The following is a 24033-nucleotide window of genomic DNA, read 5'->3' on the forward strand; positions in this document are numbered from 1 at the left end:
AGTCCATGATTTTCTTTTCTGAGGAGATGTTCATTTGTGCTGGATATTAGATTCCAGTTATAAGTGATATCATATGGTGTTTGTCTTTGTCTTTCTGGCTCATTTCACTCAGTATGAGGTTCTCTAGTTCCATCCATGTTGCTGCAAATGGCATTATGTCATTCTTTTTTATGGCTGAGTAGTATTCCATTGTGTATATATACCACCTCTTCCGAATCCAATCATCTGTCGATGGACATTTGGGTTGTTTCCATGTCCTGGCTATTGTGAATAGTGCTGCAATGAACATGCGGGTGCACGTGTCTCTTTTAAGTAGAGCTTTGTCCGGATAGATGCCCAAGAGTGGGATTGCGGGGTCATATGGAAGTTCTATGTATAGATTTCTAAGGTATCTCCAAACTGTTCTCCATAGTGGCTGTACCAGTTTCCATTCCCACCAACAGTGCAAGAGGGTTCCCTTTTCTCCACAGCCCCTCCAGCACTTGTTATTTGTGGATTTATTAATGATGGCCATTCTGACTGGTGTGAGGTGATATCTCATGGTAGTTTTGATTTGCATTTCTCTTATAATCAGTGATGTTGAGCATTTTTTCACGTGTTTGTTGGCCATCTGACAAATTAGTTTCTAAGGACAGTCTGTTTAGCAGTGACAAATTTGCTATGCTGTAATGTATTTAAATATTAAAATAGGAAGCTAGCATTTACTGAGTTTTTAGCCATATATTTTGGGTTTTTTTTTTTTTTTTCTCCTTTTTTCCCCCCTTCATTTTTGGCCGCCCCAGGCATATGAAGTTCTTGGACCAGGGATCAGATCCAAGCCGCAGTTGTGGTCTAAGCTGCAGCTGGGGCAGTACTGGGTCTTTAACCTGTTGCGCCAGGCTGAGGATCGAACCTGCATCCCAGTGCTCCCAGGATACCGCCAGTGCCAATCCCATTGTGCCATAGCAGGGACTCCATGTATTTGTTTTGTTTGACCCTTCCTATAAATTAGCTCGTGTACTCTGTGGCTGTTTGTTTTAGCTGTTATGTATTCATTTGCAGTCAAAGAAAGTGGGGCTCAAGGAGACAGATAAGTAACTTGCCCAGTGTCTTAATTGAATATAGGTCCGATTTCAGAGCCCATGTTTTCACTGAGTGATACTGCCTCTTATTTTGCCTAAAACAGCTTTACTTCATTACACATGGGTGTATTTAAGGCCTGTGTAAACAGGAAGCATGTCTGACTTGTGTTATGTTAAAATGTTGAAAGCAGTGTTAGGCCTTATATCTTTGCATTTTAAAACTTCCTCAAGAAAACAGCCTGAATTACCAGCTTTCAGGATAACAGACTAGTGCCTACATGGTATTGTTTGGGTCATTATGGACGAGCTAACCTGTCAGCATTGTATGTTTCCTGACAATTAAAAACCCCTTTTTTGGTATACACAGAATATACATTCTTGGTTTGCTTTTCTTAAGTTTTCTTTCCTCTGTTTGTCATTAGTAAGTTTGCCGCATTTAATTTTGGGAGAGGCTGCCAGAATTGAAAATGTCATCTTTGTGACAATCATTTTGTAGAAAAAAATCCAAAAAAGAATTTACTCAGTCAACACACAGTTGCTAAGCATCTGATGCATTTACCTTTATTCTATATTGGAGGCCATTCTACAGTAGAAAGGCATCCTTTGAAACTAAGCAATGTGAACCAGACTCCATTTTCTTAAGCTGCTGAAAACATGTTCTTTAAAAAAAAGTTTTAACGGTTACGTGGAATTTCAATTCTGTTCTACTATGGATTTAGAAAAATCAACTCTGCATTCTCTTAGAATTCGTATCATTGACTTCAGTATATGCTCTGGGATAAGAACAAATGATTTTTTTTTTAATGTCAAGGATGATCATTTTTAGAATTTGCCTCTACTTTGTTTAACTATTTCTTTAAACCCCATGCCCCCATATATCTTAATGCATAGTGTTGTTTGTGTTTTCATTTAGACCGAAGAACTAATCAAGGCTTTGCAGGACCTGGAAAATGCTGCATCAGGGGATGCTACTGTCCGACAGAAAATTGCTTCTTTACCCCAGGAAGTACAAGACGTTTCTCTTTTGGAAAAAATAACAGGTGAGAAGGTAGTTTGGGTGAAAGATGAGGGAAGGGGGACATATCTCCAGTGCATCAAACCCCAGGACATGCTTATGTCTGCAGGTACAGACTTTCCGTGTGGCATTGGGTTCTCTGTCATCTTGGGATTTGCAAACATAACTCACATGCTGAACAAAGAAGCTGCTGGAATAGTCCAAGCTTGAATAGTGACTCTAGGAATTATTGCAGAAATGCTAGCGTGCCACAACCTGTGGTACTCAATACAACAAGTAAGGTCTGTTGAAAACACAGTGCAAATTGTGTGCGTGGGGGGCTGAGGAGGGGGAAGACGTTAAACTCATGATCCTCTTACCAGAAAAAACCTCAGTGCTGTGATTTATACACTGTACACTGACACACCCACAGAAGATAGTGCCTTCGGTGCCAAGAACTCCAGGTTTGTATTGTTAGTCATGTCATTTTTGCCCTCTTGATGATCACCCCCAATTAAACAGTTGGTATTATTCCTGCTTTATGTGAGGGCAGTTGAAAGGAAGGAATGAGGCATGAACTCATAGAGAGTGTGCTCTGTGCCAGATGCCTCTTCAGCCTAGGCTGCAGAGCCTGTGTTCTTTCCACTGCAGAAGCTTGGACCACTCCTGTCTGAGGTCCACCGTTTCTTTCCTCTAGTCTCTTGACTTGGCTCTTCACTCATTTCCTCTCTAGCCATTTAAAGGAAGTCAAGGTTTCTTATGAAATGTTTCCTTCATTCGGCAGATGTTTGAGGTGCATTGTATAGCAAGCATCTGCCCTTGGTGCCCTGCCCACATCCCCTTACAGGTTAAGTGCACCAAAGAAAATAAGGCAGAGGTGGGGTAGGTGGGCAGAGGATTACTGAAGGAGGTAGTGTTCCAAAGGTGCTCAGGGAAGGTCTTCCTGGTGAGGTGGTTCTTGATCAGAGGCCCCCTCCCCCCCAAATTAGGAAGCAGGAAGTGAGGATCGGGGAGGGAAGGAAGTGCCACTTAGGCAGAGAGAGCTGTGCGCGTGAAGACCTTCAGGCAGGGCTGTGCTTCATTGCAGAACAGCACAGAGGCCTTCTCAGTCGCGCAAGAAGCGTATTGGCTCACTCTCTGCTCCCCACCCCCGCAACAGTTACACCCACTGGATGTAACAGCTCATTGGTCCCATAGTCTGTTGATCCGTCCACCTTTTACCAGCCTTTACTCCCCTTAAGGTCTTGTTTTCTTCGTTCTTCAGCTTGGAGTCTTTATAATCACTCTCTCACACACCCTCAGTCCCTTTCGCTCTCCTTCCCCTTCACTCTGGTCTTCTGGCAAAAACCCAACTTACCTCCTGGTTAAATCCAACTTTTTTGTGGTTTCCGGGGCCACCTCATTTATTCTGTCAGTCACAATCTGCAAAATTGGAAGCAAATTAATATAAAATTAGCAGTGTACATGGTTTCATTTATCTGTTTTCACTGGCTTATATGGCTTTTAAAAATTATTTATTCATTTTTATTGTATTTTATTTTTTTTGGTCTTTTTAGGGCTGCACCCCACAGTTTATGGAGGTTCCCAGGCTAGGGGCCCAATCAGAGCTGTTGTCTCCAGCCTACACCAGAGCCACAGCAAGGATCCGAGCCTCATCTGCGACCTACACCACAGCTCATGGCAACGCCAGATCCTTAACCCACTGAGTGAGGCCAGGGATTGAACCCACATCCTCATGGATACTAGTTGGGTTTGTTAACCGCTGAGCCACAACAGGAACTCTTCATTTTTATTTTTAGTTACGGTGAAATACACCTAATAAAATTTACCATTTTAACCAGTTTTAAGTGTGCATTAAGAAATGTTTAGTACATTCATGTTGTGTAGTCAATTTCCACAACTCTTCGTCTTGCAGAACTGAGGCGCTATAACATTAAATAGCAACTAATTTCCCCACCCCCAGCTCCTAGCGGTCACCATTCTTTTTTTTTTTTTGTCTTTCTAGGGCCACACCCACGGCATATGGAGGTTCCCAGGCTAGGGGTCTAATTGGAGCTGTTGCCACCAGCCTACACCATACCACAACCACAGCAACGCCAGATCCGAGCCATGCCTGCAACCTATACCACAGCTCAGGGCAATGCCAGATCCTTAACCCACTGAGCGAGACCAGGGGTTGTGTTGCTTTAAGCCACCAGGTTTTCAATTCTCTTGCTGGTTTCTCCTCTTCCCCTTCACCTCTTAATTTTGAGTACTTAGTCTTCTTTCCTAGTTAGTTTCACTGACAGGTCCTTATCCTGTTTGATGACTTTAAACAACAGTTTTTATGCTAATGATTCCTTAATTTACATATCTAGTGTTGACTTCCCTTGGACGTGAGACCAATACATCTAGCCTCTTGCTTAATATTACTAGTAACCAAACTTATCTTCCCTCCAGAATTTCTCTCGTAGTCTTCCCCATCTCAGTAAATGACCCCCTCATAATTCCTGTTGGTCTGAACTAAAGCTGGTGTCTGACTCCTTGTTACCACCTCCACTGCTACTACCTCGTGCGCGTCAGCACCGCCTTCACTTGAGTTATTGCAACGGCTCCTATCTGGTCTTGCTGCTGCCTTCTAGTCCCCGAGCCATCCGTGTGTCCTCATCATAGTAACCAGAGTGATGTGTTAAAGTGGAAGTTCAGTCATGTCTCCTCTGCTCAGAACGCTCTAGTCCTATTGGCTCCTTGCCAGGCACTTTCCTCTCTAAGGGCCTTTGCACTTAGTTCTTTCTTCTGCCTGGAATGATCTTCTCACATTGACACAGGCCGTATTCTCTCAGTGAAGCCTACCCTGACCTCCTTATTTTAAAATGTCCTAATTTTTTCGCTTTTGCCTTGTTTTTCTCTAGAGTTCTTTAAGTGAGTAAAATATCATCTATTATTTCTTTTCTTCCCTGAGAATGAGAACTTGGAGGGAGAGAGTTTTTGTCCTTTGTGTTTCCTGTTGGCTTAGGGCCTAAAACGGTGTTGGACACCCACTGGGAATCCATGTATTTGTCAGACTAATGGGAAGGTTTGGGGTGTAAAAGTCTGGTGAGAGTGAGTTTAGTGACAGTGACAGGAGAGGAGGTGAGTACCGGGAGGATAGACGGGTCTCTCGAGAAGTTCTGCTGGAAGAGCAGCAGGGATCTGGGGCAGTAGCTGGAGAGTGACACATGGTCAGAAGATAGAGCAGTGTGTGTACATGCTGGTGGGAGTGCTTCACGAGTGAGAGACATTGATGAGGCGTGGAGAGATGCAGGGGACAGTCCCAGAAACTGAATCTTGGAGCAAGCGGGAGGGAGTGGGCCACCCCTACACAAGTGAAGGGCTGGGCAAAGACACTCACGGCCACTGTCTGTAACGGGGCCGTGTGAGGCCAGCCACAGGTGAGTTCTCCCAAGTGAGCATCTTCCTACTACATTTTTACTGCACTTTTTCTATAGCTTGTAAAGTGATTATTGATGCTTTATCTGGGTTATATCTCCCTTGTACAGTTTCTTAGAGTATGAGAATTGATTTTTTTAATCTCAAAAATTAGTGTTTTCCTTGCCATTTTCTGCCACAGGCACCAAAACATTTTAATGAATTAACTATTACAAAAAAATAGTGAGGCGGTGACAAAGCTAAAGCAACCACAACCCCAGCAGCTTGTTCCCATACCTCCCACCAATCTTGAAGAATGAGTTTCGCTGTCCTCTTTACTCTCAGTGCTGACGTTGTCTCTTTGCTTCGTGTTCCCTTTGGCTTACCCTTCCTTCACCAAGAACATTCTTTTGTTTCCCTGTCCCTGCGGAGCCTAGAAGTACCTGATCTTTGGCATCAGACCTAATTGGGAACCTGTCTAGAGTTCATCTTCCAGTATGTGTATTGAGAAGGCATCCTAAAGTCTAAAAGACTGTTTGCCCGAGAAGCTGTGGTGGGAATTCTTAAATCCCATTACCTACAGTAACGCTGAGGCTCTCACCTTGACGACCTGTATCCGTAGGAGCAGTGGATCTGTATTGCTGTGTAACTCACTTTAGCTTGTCCAAAGAACTACTGGAGTCTCTAGTGCCTTGTTTTAAAGCACTGATCTCACTTGATCATTAAAGGCCTTTTTAAAATGAGGTATATACACACTTAAAAGTTCTAGTCTCACCATACTCACACCTAATTAATTCTGTCAGTTCTCTGAAATACATTGTCTTCTCATTTTCTGATGTTGAGCCTTGTTCACCATTTCTTTCCAAGGGTACTCTTTTACACTTTGATTCTTTTTTTTTTTTTTTTTTTTTTTGCCATTTCTTGGGCCGCTCCTGCGGCATATGGAGGTTCCTAGGCTAAGGGTCTAATCGGAGCTGTAGCTGCCAGCCTACGCCAGAGCCACAGCAACTTGGGATCCGAGCCTCGTCTGCGACCCATACCAGAGCTCATGGCAACACCAGATCGTCAACCCACTGAGCAAGGCCAGGGATCGAACCCGCAACCCCATGGTTCCTAGTCGGATTCGTTAACCACTGCGCCACAACGGGAACTCCCTATTTTGATTCTTTAGCGCAGTTTTTTCCCCCATACAATTTGAGGTGCAACCCATTAATTGGACCTGAAATCAGTCTAGTATGTAATGACCAACATTTTTTACTTTTTTAATGGGATAGAAGATAAAACACTCTACATTCACTTAGGAAAGTATGTCTTATAAAACTTTTGCTTTTATTTTTATGATGTTTATATCAAGTGTATTTCTTAGCACAGGTCACATTCAGAATCATCTGAGAGCCTCTATTCTTATCAGACCTTTTATTTTGCTGAGCGGAAGGAGGTTCAAGGCTTGTGTAGTATAAGAGGTAGAATCAAAAGGGTCCATTTTAGAGACATGGTTTGAGTCCTACTCCTCAGAAGAACACATGATACCAATCCTGTCATGTAGCTTTAGTCTTAATTTCCACACCCAAGAAATGAGTGCTTGCTTTTGTATTTCAGAGGGCTATGCAGAGAATACTTAATGAAACAACAATTGGAAGTACTTTTGAAATTTTCTGAGGCAGGCGAATATTATTTCACATGTGATCTTAAATATCTCTATTTATTTTAGAGCTTTTGTAGGAATAGACATTGAGAAATCCTTTGCCAGATTCCCCTTTGAACAGTTGCCTCACTTAAGGGAATTCAGAAATGTCCTGTCTTCTTGACAGGAGCGATCTTTGGATTTTGGGCCAGTCCATTGTTTGTCTACAGGTTCTGGCTTATTCTTGGACTTGTATGTCAGAGGAGAAACTGCTTACTCCCCCAAAAATGTTTGCACTTACGCCTGTGTAATATGTATATTGTCTCTCTTTTTTGGTCTCATTTGTGCTTAGACAAAGAGGCAGCTGAACGTCTTTCAAAAACAGTAGATGAAGCGTGTCTGTTACTAGCTGAATATAACGGGCGCCTGGCGGCAGAACTGGAAGACCGACGCCAGCTGGCTCGGATGTTGGTGGAATACACCCAGAACCAGAAAGATGTTTTGTCAGAAAAGGAGAAAAAACTAGAAGTGAGTACCTTGCAAGGCAGACCCAGACTTCCCAAGTTTCCTTTCCTATAGCCTACATTAGGAGGTTTTTATTATGCCTTAATAACATCTTTTTTTCTTTAAAAAAAAAAAAAAAGATTCACGAGATGAGAATATCCATCAGATGTTGTAATTACTTGAATGTAGTTGAAAATTGAGGTCATGTTTTTATATATCCAGGAAAGAACAAATGGAAATATAGAAAACAATGAAGTCTGAAATCACAGCATTGAGGGTCTTATTGTTGCTTTAATTTGAAATTTTTTTAAAACAAAAAACAAAAAAAAGTTGTGGATTGAGGTAAAGAGACATTCAGCAAAGCCAAAGAATGATTGTTTGGTAATATTCAGGAAATGGGTAAAATGTTCTTTCTTTTGGCTTATATCGAGATTTATATCCATCTTGTATCCCTGCTAAGACCAATAAGTAGTCTGCCTCCAAGCTCTGTCTGCAGTCTGTTCTAAAATTCCACATAAACATAATAATGCTCACGGAGCCCAATTCTCCAACTGTTGAGAAAGAACAAATTTCTACCCTGAGTTGACATTGTCTGAGTGCCCTTGAGGAGGGGCTTCAGAACTAGTTTCTCTCCATGCATTTTTCTTGGCTTCTTAATTAATTACATGGTGGTTTATCTTCAGTGCTTAGTCCTCTGCCATAACTGAATCTTCAGGGTGGACATTGGGGAACTTTTACTTGCTTCAAGCTGCTAGGCTTCCTTTTTAGGAGTGTCTACTCTTCTTTTTTTCAAAGAGACATGGAGAAGAGTTGCAGCCAGTGGTACAGGAAGGGAAAACAGGTTTGAGTTGGAGAATCAGTCACCTATTACAAGAAACAGCAGAGTAAACCAGGGAGGGGAGGGGAATGCAGCTCGCTCAGGGGCTGACAGGATTGTATTTGCCTTTCCTCTGACTTGTGCAGGGAAATGAAGGATGGGCACTTTTTACCACGTCATTACCTGCAATGATTACAGGAGCTGTGATGGGTAGTGGTAGTGGGAACTTCATATTCCTAGCCAGCTTGAAAGTGGAAGCTGGGAAACGGCTGTAAAAATAGTACGGCTCAGATTTAGAAATCGACACTGACCAGAAATCCTAAAGGGAGTTTCACAGGCAGTACCAGACGGTCATTTATCTGAAATGCCCGTCTTTCACTGAGGAAGCATTTTCAGCACTGTGCCCTGGGACTAATAAGAGAGTGTAATTAATGATTCTGGTTGTAAGTCACCATGCCATCTGTTGAACTGCCCCTTGGCGACACATTAAGGGCTTTCTCTGATCTGTCAGACATTGATTATCATGAGCAGCTGCTGTTGGGTGGAACGTGGCAAGCTACCATAGAGGACAGAGACTTTGAGAAGGAGATTGGGTTGGCAGAGTGAATTAACTCTTTGTCTCCCTTTCTCCAAGTTGCACTTTCCTCCATCTTTTTCTTGGGGGATCTTTCTGGTGTCTGTAGAACCGGTGGTCTGCTAGATTGCCACAAGAGGTCATTGATACGGGTCAGAGATTCAAGTCTGTTTTACCGCTTTCCAACCCAAATTTCTTTACTCATCTGGGTATTGGAATTCCATTGCTTTAATTTCAGAACAGGTGTGTCCCACCACTGCAAAGGCCAGATTCTGAATGGTTCTTATCCCAAACCATGTCTTATCGCCACTCAAGCAAAACTGTTCATTGTAAAATTGGAGCTAAATTTGCTGCATTTAAAAAATCATCCTCTAGATATAAGATGTTAAGAGATGGCTTTAATTCTTTCTTTATCCATGTATGCTAAAAGTATGAACGGTCTGTTCCCTAGAATCTAAGATTTTTCTCTCACTTTCCATAATAGAGTGGTCTTAATTCCATTATATCTTTATGGTGCTGATAAAACTTGCTAAGTTGGTGCCACTTGAAAGTTGCATTATTACTGTGAATTCTTCTAAATCTTCCAAAAGTCTCTTATTGATGAAGACAGTGTATAAAGTATACTATCAACATATCTTTATTTTTTAACACTTCCAATCCTTGTTTTAAAACTGATACATCAGAATGTTAGTGAAATCTGCTTTTATTTTTTAATCTTTTCACTACTGTTAGTGTATAAATATGGAACTCTCAGAACTCTGGAAGTGTAGTTATTTACTTGAGAGTCTCTTTTCTTCCCAAAGTTCTAATTTGTTAACACTTGAGGTTTTTTTGTTCGTTTTTGTCAAGTCTATGTCTTCCTTATTTAACAAGCATACCTTTTCGTTCTTTCCCTTGAGAGTTTTTTGTTAGATCTTTCGGTAGCGTCTAAATTTTGTGGAAAGGAGTATAATGATTCAAAGAGTCTAGGATGATTCAGACCCTGGGATGTAGAAGACAGTTATGGCTCACAGAGAGATTGTGTTTCTGCCCTCAAGGAAGTCATATTCTTGAATAAAGAGCATGGGTGAACATAAAACCAAACCAAGCGATTGTACATAATACGGATCAAGGAGACAATTGGCAATTATGATTGTGGTTTAAGGTTAAGTCCGAACTTCCTGGCAGGCAGTAAAGCCATTTTGTGAAAGGAGGTAGCAGTTGAGGGAGAGAGATATGTTTGTAAATGGGAAACAGCCAGACTGGAGCAGACAAACGTGTGAAAGAAGACTGAAGCAATGGGAGTGGGGTGCCAGAGCCCCTCTCTGGGAGTTAGGCTCCGTACTCTATAAGGAGTTGAGTTGTTTATTCATCCATCACTTCAGCAAAGCTCATGCCAGGCAGGAGGCAGACAAAGCAGGATGTGCGCCCTCTTTCAGTGAGCTTCCACTCTAGTTGGGGGAGGGAGGGGACAGCAGCCAAAAAAGAGTTAAAGTAGAGTGTGAGAAATGGTATAAGTAAGGGACTGTTCTAACTCATTGTGTTTAAGTTAGAATAGACCAAGAAAAAATGAAGTGTTAATAGTTTAACATATTAAGTTGGTCAGAAGTTTATTTAAAACATAAGAGAATTATAGAGCACACAGTCCATTTTTTAACAATGTAATGCCTTCAGTGGGTCTTCCAAAGTTCACTGGAATATGTGCTCTTTGGTTGCTCTTACAATGTCAGAAACATAACTACTCCTCAGTAGACATTTGTTCTGTGAGTGATATTCATCATCTGATGTAAGCTTATTCTATAAAGAAGAGGGGTTTTTATTTTAGGTCGCATTAAAAAATTAATTCTTGGTTGTAAAGAATACATTAGTAAAGAAAGGTGAGTATTTGATGGAAACCAGGTTTCTTCCTTTGTGTTACTTTTCTTTTTTTTTCCTTTAAGTAGAATCGTGATTCGTTTTGAGATGGTTGACATTGGCCTTAAACTCTAGGCAAGGTTAGAAGGAAAGCTGCTTAATATTTGTCATGCACATGAGAAAACAGAAGTGGGAAAGAAGGCATGTAGAAGGAAGCATAAATAGCAGCACAGAAGTGAGGATGAGGAATGAGGATATAAAAGAAGATGAATTCAAAAAGGAAAAGACCAAAGGTACCAGAAAAGCCTCTAAACTTCAGCTGTTGTTTTTGTTTGGTTTTTTTTGGGGGGGGGGTAATTTTAGGGCCTCCCCTGTTGCATATGGAAGTTTCCAGGCTAGAGGTTGAATCAGAGCTGCAGCTGCCAGCCTACACCACAGCCACAGCAGCGCCAGATCCAAGCTGTGTCTGCAACTTATACCCACAGCTCATAGCAACGCTGGATGCTTTAATCAGTGAGCTAGGCCAGGGATCAAACCCAAGTCCCTCAAGGATACTAGTTGGGTTTGTTAGTGCTGAGCCACAACGAAAACTCCCTAAACTTCAGTTTTTAGAGCAAAGGGAAGATTTGTTTCTGGGTAACAGTCACCATTATCCCAAGTGACTGATGGAAGCTCACAAACCATAGATAGAGTAGGATGGACAGAATTTCTGTCTTGTCAGTTTGAAGAATGCATGATAGGGGTATGTTCTGTCTGGTTGGGGCTTGTGAAAGGGAGAGAGAGAGGAAGAAATTATTTGTACAAGCATTGAAGAAAAAAGGGGGGGGCAGGCACCCATAATTTTACCTCCTTAACATATCTCCACACAAAAACTTTTACACAGCTGTTTATAACATCATTACTCATAATGGCACTTCTGTCAAAAATCAGTTGGCCATAAATGTATGGGTTTATTTCTGGACTCTTCCACTAATCTATATGTCCTATGCCAGTAGCACAACTGTTTTGATCACTGTAGCTTCATAGTTAGTTTTCGAATCAGAAAATGTGAGTCCTCAAACTTTGTTCTTTTTCAGTATTGTTTGACTGGGGCCTCTTGCAGTTCTCTGTGAATTTGAGGATCATCCTTTCCATTTCTGCAATAAAGGTTGTTGGAATTTTAATAGGAATTGTATTGAATTGGAGACTGTTTTGGGCACTGTTGCCATCTTAACAATCTTAAGTCTTTCAGTCTGTGAACATGGGATATCTTCCCATTTATTTTATTTAGTTACTCCTCTTTTTTTTTAATTTTTTTTAAGGGCTGCACCTGTGGCATATGGAGGTTCCCAGGCTGGGGGTCCAATTGGAGCTGTAGATGCCAGCCTGCACCAGAACCACAGCAGTGTGGAATCTGAGCCGCATCTGCCACCTACACCACAGCTCACGGCAACGCCGGATCCCCAACCCACTGAAGCGAGGCAAGGGATCAAACCCGTGTCCTCATGGATGCTAGTTGGGTTCCTTGACCACTGAGCCATAATGGGAACTCCCTATTTAGATACTCTTTAATTTCTTCCGTAGAATTTTAAAAGCCATGCTGGAGTATCACTTACTGATATTTGACATTAGAAAGGACCTATTTAGGTGCCATTGATAACAGGGACCATGGTAGAGGATAGTATGTGCCTCCTTTCAGTCGGCAGTGTTTACCCATGTATAGAAGGCATGCATATGTATGTGTGGGCACTCCCCAAAGTCACCAGGGCACAGTCAAGTCAGCCAGCTTCACTCTGCAAAATAAAGGAGGCCTGGATGTCTAGCTGAGGTCCTTAACGGGGTTGTTGAGCTGGACAGAACCTTAGAGATAGTATATGTAGTTAAACTTCTGAATTGGTGAAGAAACTTGAACCCAGAATTAGCCACAGATGAGGAATACAATTCAAAGCAGACATTTTGTAGTTTTCCTATCAGGTGTGTGTTTTTGTTTATTTGGTTGGTTCTTTAATTATTTCGTAAGGTTGGGTCACAGCAGAAGGACACTAAACAGAAGAATAGCCAGAGTTGAGGCATTTCAGCAATCCCAAGAATCTCGTTTTAGAGACATGACATTTTATGTAGGAGGATTAAAATGGTTGCATGAAAGCATTCTAGAGTGGCCCCTGAGAAGACCTTTCTGAGTTTGAGCGAGCCCACTCTGCTGCCAAGGTTCTAAGTAAGTTCCCTCCTGCTGTCACCATGCCTGCTCTTGCTTTTAGAGAAAGGGAGAAATTGCTCATTGAACTTGGGCCTGCTGCTCTTTCGTCCTAGCTTGGCACCTCCCCCTTGGCTCTAATGAATACTCAGGAGTACAGCCTTCTACTTTAGACAGCACAGCTGGGAAGGGGGAAAGGGCCCAGAATCCAGCATTGTCTTGTGACTCTTTGTATATCTGTTTGTAATTTGGTTGTAACAACTTGAGAAATTCTTTGGCTGTAGCTGAGTGGGTACTAAACCAAACTGATGGCCGTCTGTTGTTTTTGGCAGCATCCCCCACCTCCCTGCAGGGTGCAGATGGTTAGAAGTGTTCATTTCAGTAATGGGATAGGCAATAGGTGGAGATAGAGAGCTCTCTGTTTGTCAGCTTTGGAGTAAATTCTTCCCCTTCCCTGTGGTGATGAAAGCCAGTATCTCATTGTCCATTACAGTAAGGGCAGATGGGAGCAGGTGATCTAACCCTCATGTTAGATGAGAAAACAAAGCCTAGCATTTACATCAGCAGTTTAAGGTCACAGGAAGACAGTGACCAGAGCCCCATTCTCCTAAATCCTGACTCCAGTAATCATCTCCTGTGTTCCCCGGCTGCTGAGAGGCCCTGCCTGGCCCACCTGCTGACTGGTCCTCTCCACTCACTGCTATTCCTTAGTTGTCATTCTTTCCTCCCTGGACGAGCAGCACTGGCAGCACCACAGGCTGTTACCACAGTCGCTGGAGCAGGTCCGTCTGCTCACCCTAGTCAAGTGGATCGTGGGGTTGTAACTGCATAGGAGGCATTGGCTTGCTCACTCCTTTTTTGCATCCTTGCTTTGATGTGGGATTTTTTTCTTTTTAAAATAGGTTTCCCTCCAATAGGTGAGGACTTTTCTTGAGTTGTATGTTTTGAGTAATTTGGTGTTTGGAGGTGGTGTCTTGCTTCCTTGGATTCCTTCCCTTCATTTCAGGGGCTGCTGACCCTTCTAGCTCAGGCCATATTTGCAGCTGGAGCCTCTATCGGTCTGTGTGCACATAGATGCATGCGTGTTCTTTCTGTATTAATCTGTCACTTCAGGAAGAAAACTGCCCCATATAATGTACATCATGTACTTGATGACCTTAAGGATGTAGTTCATTGACATTTGAGACTTCAGGTTGTAAAAAGTGTCATGATTTCAGAGCTCTCCCAACTCAAATTCCATAATTCCATAGCATTGTTTTCATATGTGTAGTTCAGCTTTTTTTTTTTGGTCTTTTTAGGGCTGCACAAGAGGCATATGGAGGTTCTCAGGCTAGGGGTTGAATCAGCTGCAACTGCTGGCCCATGCTATAGTCATAGCAACGTGGGATCTGAGCCATGTCTGCAACCTACACCACAGCTCACGGCAACACCGGATTCCTAACCCACTGAGCAAGGCTGGGGATCAAACCCGCCTCCTCATTGATGCTAGTCAGATTCATTTTTTCTGCACCACAGCAACTCCAAAACATTCATTCTTATTCAGCTAATATTTGGGTTTTTTTTTTTTTTTTCGTTTGTTTTTTTCTGATGATAAAAGCACATCATAGGAAACTTATAAAATAATTTCACTACCCAGAGATAACTGCTTTTAATTTGAGTATATTTCCTTTATTTTGTCCCTCTTATTTCAGATTTTAAATAATCATAATGTCATGCTTTTTTAAACTTTACATCATCATCTTTCCTTATTGACGCAACTTTATAAGCATTTTAAATGGCTACTGGAATACCTGTGGTTGGATATTCAGTGTTTATTTTTATTGAACATTTGTTTTTTGTGGGTTTTGGGGGGTGGCTAACTTTCATTATCTGGATTATTTCCTTCCTATACATTTCAAAAAAAGGATTTCATATATGTGCAGATGATTGCTTGTTTTTAAGTACGCTGCAAGTCATACACATTTCAAGGTCTTTTCCCCTAGTATGCATTTATATCTTAGGGGTTTTTGCTTTTTCAAAGCGTCTTAAGCAGTCCAGAGCTTCATTGTGCTTTATAGACAGGCAGACAGATAAAAGATATATATGTGCATACATCTCCAAGTTAAGGATTAATCTTTGTTTTATGGAGGAATGAACACTGAATAATTAAACAAATGGGGCTCTCTTCTGGGTTTTAAATTGTGTTTACATTTGAAACAGCTGTGGGAAAATAGCAGGTACTTATTATAACACTGACTTTGTGAACATAACTTTGAGAGCAGAGTTCAGATTACAGGAATTTGAGCTCTTGTGTCTAAGTGTCTGTTTGACCCAATGGATACATGTTATTTTAAGCAAATAGCTATTTTAGTCTTTATGAATGTTCCTACTCCTGTTAAGGCCTTGAAGTAGGGCCTTCTACTCCCACTTCAAGTCGGGGGAAGAAAATTGGATTGTGTCATATTCTGCTATCTTGTAAATTACATCTCTGACTTTGTTTTTCCCTATAAAATGTAGGACTTGAAATACACCATCAGGAAGAGTCTTTTTTCCATGATTAAGGCAAAAAATGTGCATGGTTATAATGAAATAACAGTCAGAATGAAACCTTTGCAAACAAAGTCCCTGAGCTCCCCAGAAGTATGACATGCTTCATGTGGAGAAGTGATGTACCAGCCAACTGTCATCATGACTTTGCAGGCCTCATTTTTTTCTCTTCCTTATTCAGATTCTTCGAATATTTTTAGGAAAGTGTGGACATCTCTCTTGCTTACTCTAGTCATTAGGTACTTTCAGAATTTTAAGCTGAGTAACTTTGCAGATTTCACCTCAACAAAAATTTGCCGGTGGCATGCTAAGCGTTCTTGGGGTTTGGATAGTGATTATAAATAGACATCCCACTTTTTTGTCTTAAGGACTGGTATGATGTGTTTGGTGTTTTTCCGAGTCCACGGTGTTGCTGCTCCATAGGACGTAGACTCTCACTGGGAGTTATTCCTAGAAAGATACCATTTATCCCAGTTAGGATTTGGTGGTGAAGATCTGCAGTGCCCATTCCAAGCTCTTTCTGGGTTCCTCTACTAAAGTCAATGGTCTTTGCAGCCTCTTATCTTTGATGTGGTTTTTCATTTTATAAAATAACAATTTTACCCTCACCTGGGGCAAACAGGTTCAAACTCTTGTCTAACCTAAGTTGTTAGTGTTTGCTATTCCTTATCACATAGGACCTTTAGAACCAATTTATTTTCCTTGCAGACCCAGTAGGCTGGCTGAAGGGGTCCTTCTCAGCAGGTAGCATGCTTTGCTTCTCTGATTTGTTTTTCTAATCACATTCATATGAGCACAGCCCTGCACCACCACCACCATCCCTCTGTATGTACTGCCATGTCCTGTTTTCCCTTGTTGCCTCTGCCTGCCCCATTGCAGCTTTGCAGGCGTATCTCCATGACTGTCCTCAAAATCCCTCACCAGTAGTTTAATCTTGAAAGCCAAAAGACATTTCTCATTGTTTCTCATCTCCTTTACTCTTTTTGGCCCTCTCTGTAGCATTTAATACTATTTATTACTTTTTATGTGTTTTCCTTATTTGGTTTCTGTACCCACCTCTCCACCAATTTTAGGTTTTTTCCCCCTTTTTTGGGGCCATGCCTGTGGCATGTGGAAGTTCCCAGGCCAGGGACTGAACCCTTACCAGTGTAGCAACTCAAGTCACTGGAATGACAGTGCCAGATCCTTAAACCGCAAGAGAATTCCTAGTTTTTTTGTTCTGTAGTAAACTTCTCCATCCTCACCCTTTAAATGTATTCCTTTAGAGTTTTTTGTTGTTGTTGTTGTTGTTGTTTTTTCATTCTAGACCTTTCTTTGTGTGCTGATGGCTCAAATCTAGATCTTTTTCTAGGCCTTTCCTCGTACTTGAGACCCCTGTGTCTTATTTCCACAAACACTTCATACTTACTATAGGCACAGCATACCATGTTCTCCCTTCCAACCTTTCCTTTCTTCCTCTTTCCCTGTCTTGGAGAATAGCATTGCCATTCATCAGAATCAGACACTGGACCTCATCTGGTGTTTCTCCCACTATTTTTCCCATCTCCCAAATCAGTCAGATCGCCTTCCTCCTGTCCTAGCTTCTCCTGTCCTCAGCTTCTCTGCTGCGCCTTTCTGTCACCCGTTTTCCATATTGGAGTAGTCGCCGAGCCATTGTGATTTTCATCTCCTTGATTTTTCTTGTATTTGTCCCCATCTCTTCATCTCTGTCTCCACTTCCACTTCCTTAGTCTAGACTGCCCCCATCTCACACCTGGTCCCCTCAGTACTTATTACTGATTCATCTGCATTTGTTCTTATGCCCTGTGATCCATTCTTCATGTGGTAGCCTGTGATGTTTTCAGAATGCAGCTCTGAGCATGTCATTCTCCACTCAGACATTTAAATGGCTTCCCATTGCTCCTAGAATATATCCCCAATCCTTGTATGTCCCCATCCCCCTACCTCCACCCCAGGACGTGATCCTTGCTGACCTCTTCAGCTCATATCTCTTGCCATGTTCTGTTGCACTTTGTCCATGCCTGCCTTCTTTTATCTCTGTCCTCATGTGTGCTGTTCTCTCTGCCTAGAACACTCTTCCTCCTTTACTTCCCATGAATTACCCTTACTTGGTCGATCCCCAGTCATCATTATATCCCAAATCAAACAGTATTTCCCTGACACCCCACTCCCATCTCCACCCTGTAAAGCCAGGTCTTTCCCCGCTGCCGCCCCCTATATGTACTCTTACAGCTCTCTGTCATTTTCCTTCAAAGCACCATGTAGTTCATCATTCTGTTTCCAGATTGCTTGAGATCATAAAATGATCATAAAATCCTCTCCATGCTGTCATTCTTCCATCCCAGCCCCATCCCGGTGCTTGGCTCAGCGTCTTGACCTGAGGTGGCAGATAGTTGCAGCTCGGTTCATCTCTAGGCTAGATCAGAGGATATCTTTGACAGGGACTCCTTCCGGTGGAGGGCGAGATCTAGGCTTTACTCCTGAGACAGATTCTTTCCCTTCTCTCAAATGGTGCCATCTAATTACATAGTTCTGTGACTTTTTCCCCCCTTGTCTTGGAGGTCAAAGGTCTTTTCATTTTCTCAAGCCAGCTTCTAGAAAATGTGCTAAATTTTCAGGGCATACTCAAATGGTTTGTAGAAAGAAAGATTTTGTACCCTATTAGTAATTCTCTCTCTCTTTTTTTTTTTCAATTCTGCAACTTTTTTTTTTGGCTTTTTAGGGATGAGACAGCATATGCAAGTTCCCAGGCTAGGAGTCAAATTGGAGCTGTAGCCACTGGCCTACACCACAGCCACAGCAGTGCCAGATCCAAGCCACATCTGTGGCTTACACCACAGCTCATGGCAACGCCGGATCCTCAACCCACTGAGTGAGGCCAGGGATCAAACCTGTGTCCTCGTGGATCCTAGTCAGATTCATTTCCATCAAGCTACAATGGGAACTCCTTGCACATCTTTTCTTAACATAGAAATCAGGAAGAGTAAGTATTACCTATAAAATAATAAGCATGAGAGGAGCGATTGTTCTTTACCCCCTCAGATCTGCTCATCAACTTTGAACAGTTTAACAAGTGCTTGGTCTCATTCAGATCTCACCTTCACCCCTCAACCCAGGTTATAGGCATTATTTCCATTCCCATCTCAGCTAGGAGGACGCTAAGCCCAGCAAAGTAGAGTCAAGTGTCACACCTACTCAAGGGTAGAGTAGGATCTGAACCTGGATTTTCTGCAAGTTTGTTCTGTTCTACCACAGAGACCTCCCTCTAGTGGGAGGGAAGTGATACGCCCCCAGCCTTTTTTGGAGAAGCTAGGAAATGCATTTTCTTTATTTTGTTTGATAATGGGAAGGAATTGAAGTCTTTTTACTGCTTGTATAGAGAGCTGTATCCAAATGCAGTGCAATAACCTGCAGGCTACTTTGTTCCAAGCAGACCTTTTAGCACTTAAAAATATAATAAACATTGCTTAAAATTATTCTGTGTTAAAGATGTCCTTTTCCTTTCTACCCTTTGCTTTTAACTGCCCGCCAGGAATACTTGACTCCACCAGTATTTGGCTCAAAAGGAGAAACAATGGAAAGGCCTGCACTTGGGTGTTGTCACAGCATTAATAACCTGAGGGGTTTTGGTTAAAAATGGTCATTGAGGAAGTCAGTTTGTGAGGGCATTATTTGCATAAAGCTTATGTTCTTGAAGATTAACTTTAAAAAAGAAGAATTATATTATAAATCTTCTTGTAAGCTAGTATTTTGGCTTTACTTGGTTTTGTATAAAGAGGGACCCATTACATAAATGATGTAGCATTTTTGAAGGACCCAGGTGAGTTTTTTTTAATAAGTCTCTCTTTAAAGCACTTTTATGGACATCTGTTAAATTGTACCTTTTAGCCTTACATTAAAGTTTGAAAATTTTCCCAGTCTTAAAATTGATTTTATTTTTGTTAGTCTCATTTTTATTAGTTTAGTTACATTTATACAGTAATTTTTCATTCTTCTTCCCATGCTTTTGCAAATCTCTGTCAGAAGTCAGTTTTTGTTGTGATAGTAGAAGCTCCTTAAAGCCTTTTGTGTAGATGATCCTCTGGGAAGAAATACCCTGAAAATATTTTATGGTATGATTTCAAGCTTAAGAAGCCTGTTCCATTTGATTCCTACACTAGATGGTTGGATTGCTCTGAGAATGCTCCTCTAATTGTAGTCATTTTTGTCATTTTCCCTCCTGGGAAATACTTTATGTGCCATTGAGGGGTCAGAGAGGCGTTTACCCCCTCTGCTTCTCTTTTCTTTTCTTTTCTTTCTTTCTTTCTTTTTTTTTTTTTTTTTTTTGCCACACCCAAGGCATGTAGAAGTTCCTGGGTCGTAGATCAAACCCATGCCACAGCAGTGACAGCTACTAGACCCTTAAACCTCTGCACCTCAAGAGAACTCCTCCCCTCTGCCCCTCTTGAGCTCTTGTGGCTGGACTCATGATAAAAGTGACAGAGGCAGATGAAGAGGAGAAGCAGAAGCACATTTTTAGTCATGCACACAGAGATCTCATAGAAGTAGGACCTATGAAGTGGCTGAGACAGGCAGCTTTTTTAGACTTTAGACAGGCAATAAATTTGTGAAGAATTGACAGCAGCAGGAAACTTGGGTTTGAAGTGCTTAATTAGAAAATAAACAGTTTGGGCTTGGGGTAGTAAATTTAAAAAGTAACAGTGTTTGTTTATACAGACTCCTTGACTCTGAATTCTGTCTCTGACAATAAGGGGGTCCTCACCTCTAGCTGCAGAGAGTAAGCCATTCACATTAGATTTATTTCCTGCTTTTTAGGGAAACAGGAGGGTCAGATTTTTTTTTTTTTTTTTCTTGCATCTTTCTCAGAAAACATCAGTTCAGAATAATCAATATGCTATTGTGGCCATAGATGGGGGTGGCCCATTCTGAGCCCAGCAGTACTTTTATTACCACTTTTGGTGATGGAGCTGAGAGGCCCTGAGTACTGGAATTGGAGCCACAACTTCCTCTTTTCCTTATATCTTCCCCAGCATCTTACTCAGCAGCTCCAGCCCTGCTGTGACACCCAGAATGTATCATTTTGAAATGTCGCAGCTGCCACTAAGTCATATGGAGCATGGAGCTGGCTGGGAGAGAGGTACAGGTCAGTAATGGTTTTGTTTTGTTTTGTTTTGTTGTTAATGTTCTGCATAGATCCTTGGAGAAGAATTAAAAGCAGCATTCTTATTTTCAGTCGGAAGAGTTACATATTGTATTTTCCCTTTTAAAAAAATGAATGAAAGAGAGAATTAATTCATTGTGGTTTAAGTAAAATCTGTGATTTCTAAGTGTAGCTCCTGTGAACCTCGGTGGCAAGAGCTAAGCGTCCTGGCAGGATGAGGGGGCTGAGTGAGCCTGTTCAGTAATATTAGGGCAGGGGTCAGCATCCCCGTCCTGCCTGGCTCTCGCCCTTCATGTGATGAAGCTGTTCTTTGCCTTAAATGCAGTGTGGCAGGTCACCTTTAAAGCAGGGCCCTTCATAAACTTCTTTGTGCACAGTAACCCTTTATGACTCTAAACTGGGAGTAGCTGAGCAGTGGGTGATTTTTATATACCGTATGTCCTATAGCACAACAGGGCAAGAAAAAGAAAAACGGGAGTCTTGTTACTAGAAATCAAATCCCTTGTTTCTTGTTACTAGAAATCAAATCCCTGCCTGTGGTGTTATTTCTAACATAAATTTTCTCATGTAAATACTTCTTTGCAAGAAAACTCTAGGTTTGACAGTGTTTACATTTTAATTGGTGTTTATTAACATGAGTTGCTAGAAGAAATGCTTATAATTTTGTTTTTGAAAATGAAATTCCTGTAGAAAGGTCGTTGCAGTGTCAACCCCTGTCATTTCTGACCATCTTGTCCCCAGCTCATCTACAGCGCGGCAGGTTGTGTCTGCCTTGCTTCCTTCAGCCAGTTGTCTTGGTGCTCTGGGCCGGTCTGTGTTCCCATAGTATCAGCTGGATCCACACGTCTTCCCTTGCAAGTTCGGAGAGTATGAGGCAAGATTCCAGATCTTTGCTTGGAGCATAAATCATAGGCATTATCTTAGAACTGCACATAGGGCCTATACTGTCTATATTTTAAACATTTTTTCGCTGTTCATCACAGGTGCCCACTTTCCCCTCTACCCCCTCTCCTCAAGGGTTTGAAACTGGGCAGTGGTAACAGCAGATCTGGTAGAACCCTGACCTGTTTTCTGGCTCCCTGTGACCTCGTCAGGGGGCGGGGGGTTGCTGCAGTAGGTGCATGTAGCCCAGGGGAGGATTCGGCTCAACCCTTCACCTCTGCCCACCACCCTGGTATAAATTATGCATGAGCCGGGGAAGAAAAGCAGCAGAGCTACCTGGGTTTGCCTTGCCTTTTCTTGTTTAAGATTGGTAGTGAGGGAAAAGGCAAGTGTCTGAAGAGTGCAAAAAAGAGCCATGGGGATCGTGGGTGAGGTGACCCAGCGGTGGGGAGAGAAGAATGATGAGCAGGATCGGTGCATCAGTGTCATCTGCTTGTGTAAATGGTGCAGGTCTTGATCTCTCAAATTCCTGTACCAGGCAGGGTAGCATGAGCCTTAGATTAAAGGCTAAATCCTCTATTACACACCAGTGTAAGGTATTTTAAACGAAGAGCACGTGATCCCCTTGATACATCATTTCTCTGAGCAGTACTTGGCAGAGATTGTGGGATGCAGCACACTCAGTAACTCACAAGAATTTGAATGGGTTTCAGTACTTTAAAGTTGTTTTCGTGTTGTCATGAAAAGAAGCTTGGGTCTCTGCTGAGCACAGGAGTTGCTGTGGGCTTGGTTTGGAACCTCATAGTAGCAGAGCTTGTGGACCACACTTGTTAGAAGGCAGGCTAGTAGGTTGAGGAAAAAAAGACTCTTGGATTCTCCTAAGGTCTGTCTCCCCTGCCTCTTCAAAACCTAAGAGAATAACTAGGAAGGCAGTGCCATTACCTGACCGAGGAGCATAACAAGAGAGACAACTGGGAGGCAAGTGAAGGCCAGATTTGTATTTGGGAGGTAGTTTGGTTTAGATTCATTCTTTGTGTTGGTCCATGGCAGCATTTATAGATGGCTATATTTGGAAAAGATTGTATCTAATTAAAAAAAAAAGTGGGGGGGGGTTAGGAGATCATAGAGTTAGTTTCTACTAAATTTGTTTAGGGGACTGTAAAATTACTATAGCCTCAGTTTGACCTAATCAGAGCTTGCTGTGAATTCTTTTTTTTTTTTTTTTTTATTTTCCCACTGTACAAGGAAAATAAAAAAAAAAGCAAGGGGGTCAGGTTATCCTTACATGTATACATTACAATTACAGTTTTTCCCCCACCCTTTGTTCTGTTGCAACATGAGTATCTAGACATAGTTCTCAATGCTATTCAGCAGGATCTCCTTGTAAATCTATTCTAAGTTGTGTCTGATAAGCTCAAGCTCCCAATCCCTCCCATCAGGCAGCCACAAGTCTCTTCTCCAAGTCCATGATTTTCTTTTCTGAGGAGATGTTCATTTGTGCTGGATATTAGATTCCAGTTATAATGCTGTGAATTCTAATCTGCTTATCTCTCCTCAAGGTATTAAGCTGAGTCATTAAATGGTCCCAGTTAAGCAGGTACATGTTTTAACAGTTTTAAAGGCAGTCTTTACCTGTATGTGGATATTCAGGGTGTATGCCTTGTCACTCTGGCTGATAGATTTTAACCTCTTGGCCCTTAGGTCTTTTTTTTTTTTTTTTTTTTTTTTTTTTTTTTTAAGGCTATTTTTAAAAACAGTTTTAGGTTCACAGCAAAATTAAGAGAAAGGTACAAAGATTTCCCATATTCTTACTGTCCCCATACATGTATAGTTGCCCCCAATATTAGCATCCTCCAGAAATGGTACATTTGTTACTGATAATGAACCTACATTGACACATGTTAATCATCTAAAGTCTTTAGTTTTCATTAGGGTTCACATTGGTGTTGCCCATTCTATGAGTTTGGGCAAATGTATGATTCATCATTATAGTATTATCACTATTCTAAAGGTCGTTTCTGCTTCACCTGTTCATCCCTGCATCCCTCCAACCTTGTCTCCATGGTTTTGCCTTTCCCAGAATGTCTCTTCAGATTGGCTTTTCACTAAATATGTGTTTAAGGTTTCTCTGTGTCTTTTCATGGCTTCATAGCTCATTTCTTTTTAGTGCTGAATAATACTCTGTTGTTTGGATGTACCAAACTTTATCCATTCACCTACCGAAAGGACATCTTAGTTGCTTCCATCTTTTGCCAGTTGTGAATAAGGCTGCTCTAACATCATGTGCAGGTATTTGTGGGCAGATGTATTCAACTCTTTTGAGTAAATACCAACAAGTGTGATTGTTGGATCATATGCTAAGTGTACGTTTAGTTTTGTAAGAAACTGCCAAGCAGTCAGTCTTTCAACGTTGCTGTACATTTTGCATTCCCATTAGCAGTGTACTTGAGCATTCCTCTTGCTCCCCATCTTTACCAACATGTGCTATTGTCAGTGT

General features: G+C 41.7%; 1 protein-coding gene across 8 annotated transcripts in view; it reads left to right on the forward strand.

Moving 5' to 3' along the window:
* RPRD1B (regulation of nuclear pre-mRNA domain containing 1B) overlaps positions 1–24033 on the forward strand; it is an 83651-nt gene that overhangs the window by 25944 nt on the left and 33674 nt on the right. For 4 of the 8 annotated variants that reach the window (XR_014832302.1, XM_085003872.1, XM_001925707.6 and 1 more), the window contains 2 exons: positions 1975–2101; positions 7419–7594. Coding sequence is in view for 4 of the 8 variants with exons in the window: in XM_085003872.1 (XP_084859998.1) it covers positions 1975–2101; positions 7419–7594 (303 nt within the window). In the remaining 4 variants the exon portion in view is untranslated. Of the gene's footprint in view, positions 1–1974; positions 3644–4091; positions 7355–7418; positions 7595–20523; positions 20637–24033 lie in introns of those variants that run through there. The other 4 variants (XR_308771.4, XR_014832304.1, XR_014832303.1 and 1 more) reach the window with 4 other exon arrangements.

The sequence above is a fragment of the Sus scrofa genome, chromosome 17 (genome assembly GCF_054392235.1).
Source record: "Sus scrofa isolate SSC_HxYL_T2T_F1_AM1 chromosome 17, Sscrofa_HxYL_maternal_Yorkshire_Landrace_v2.0, whole genome shotgun sequence".
NCBI classification, from domain to species: Eukaryota; Metazoa; Chordata; class Mammalia; order Artiodactyla; family Suidae; genus Sus; species Sus scrofa.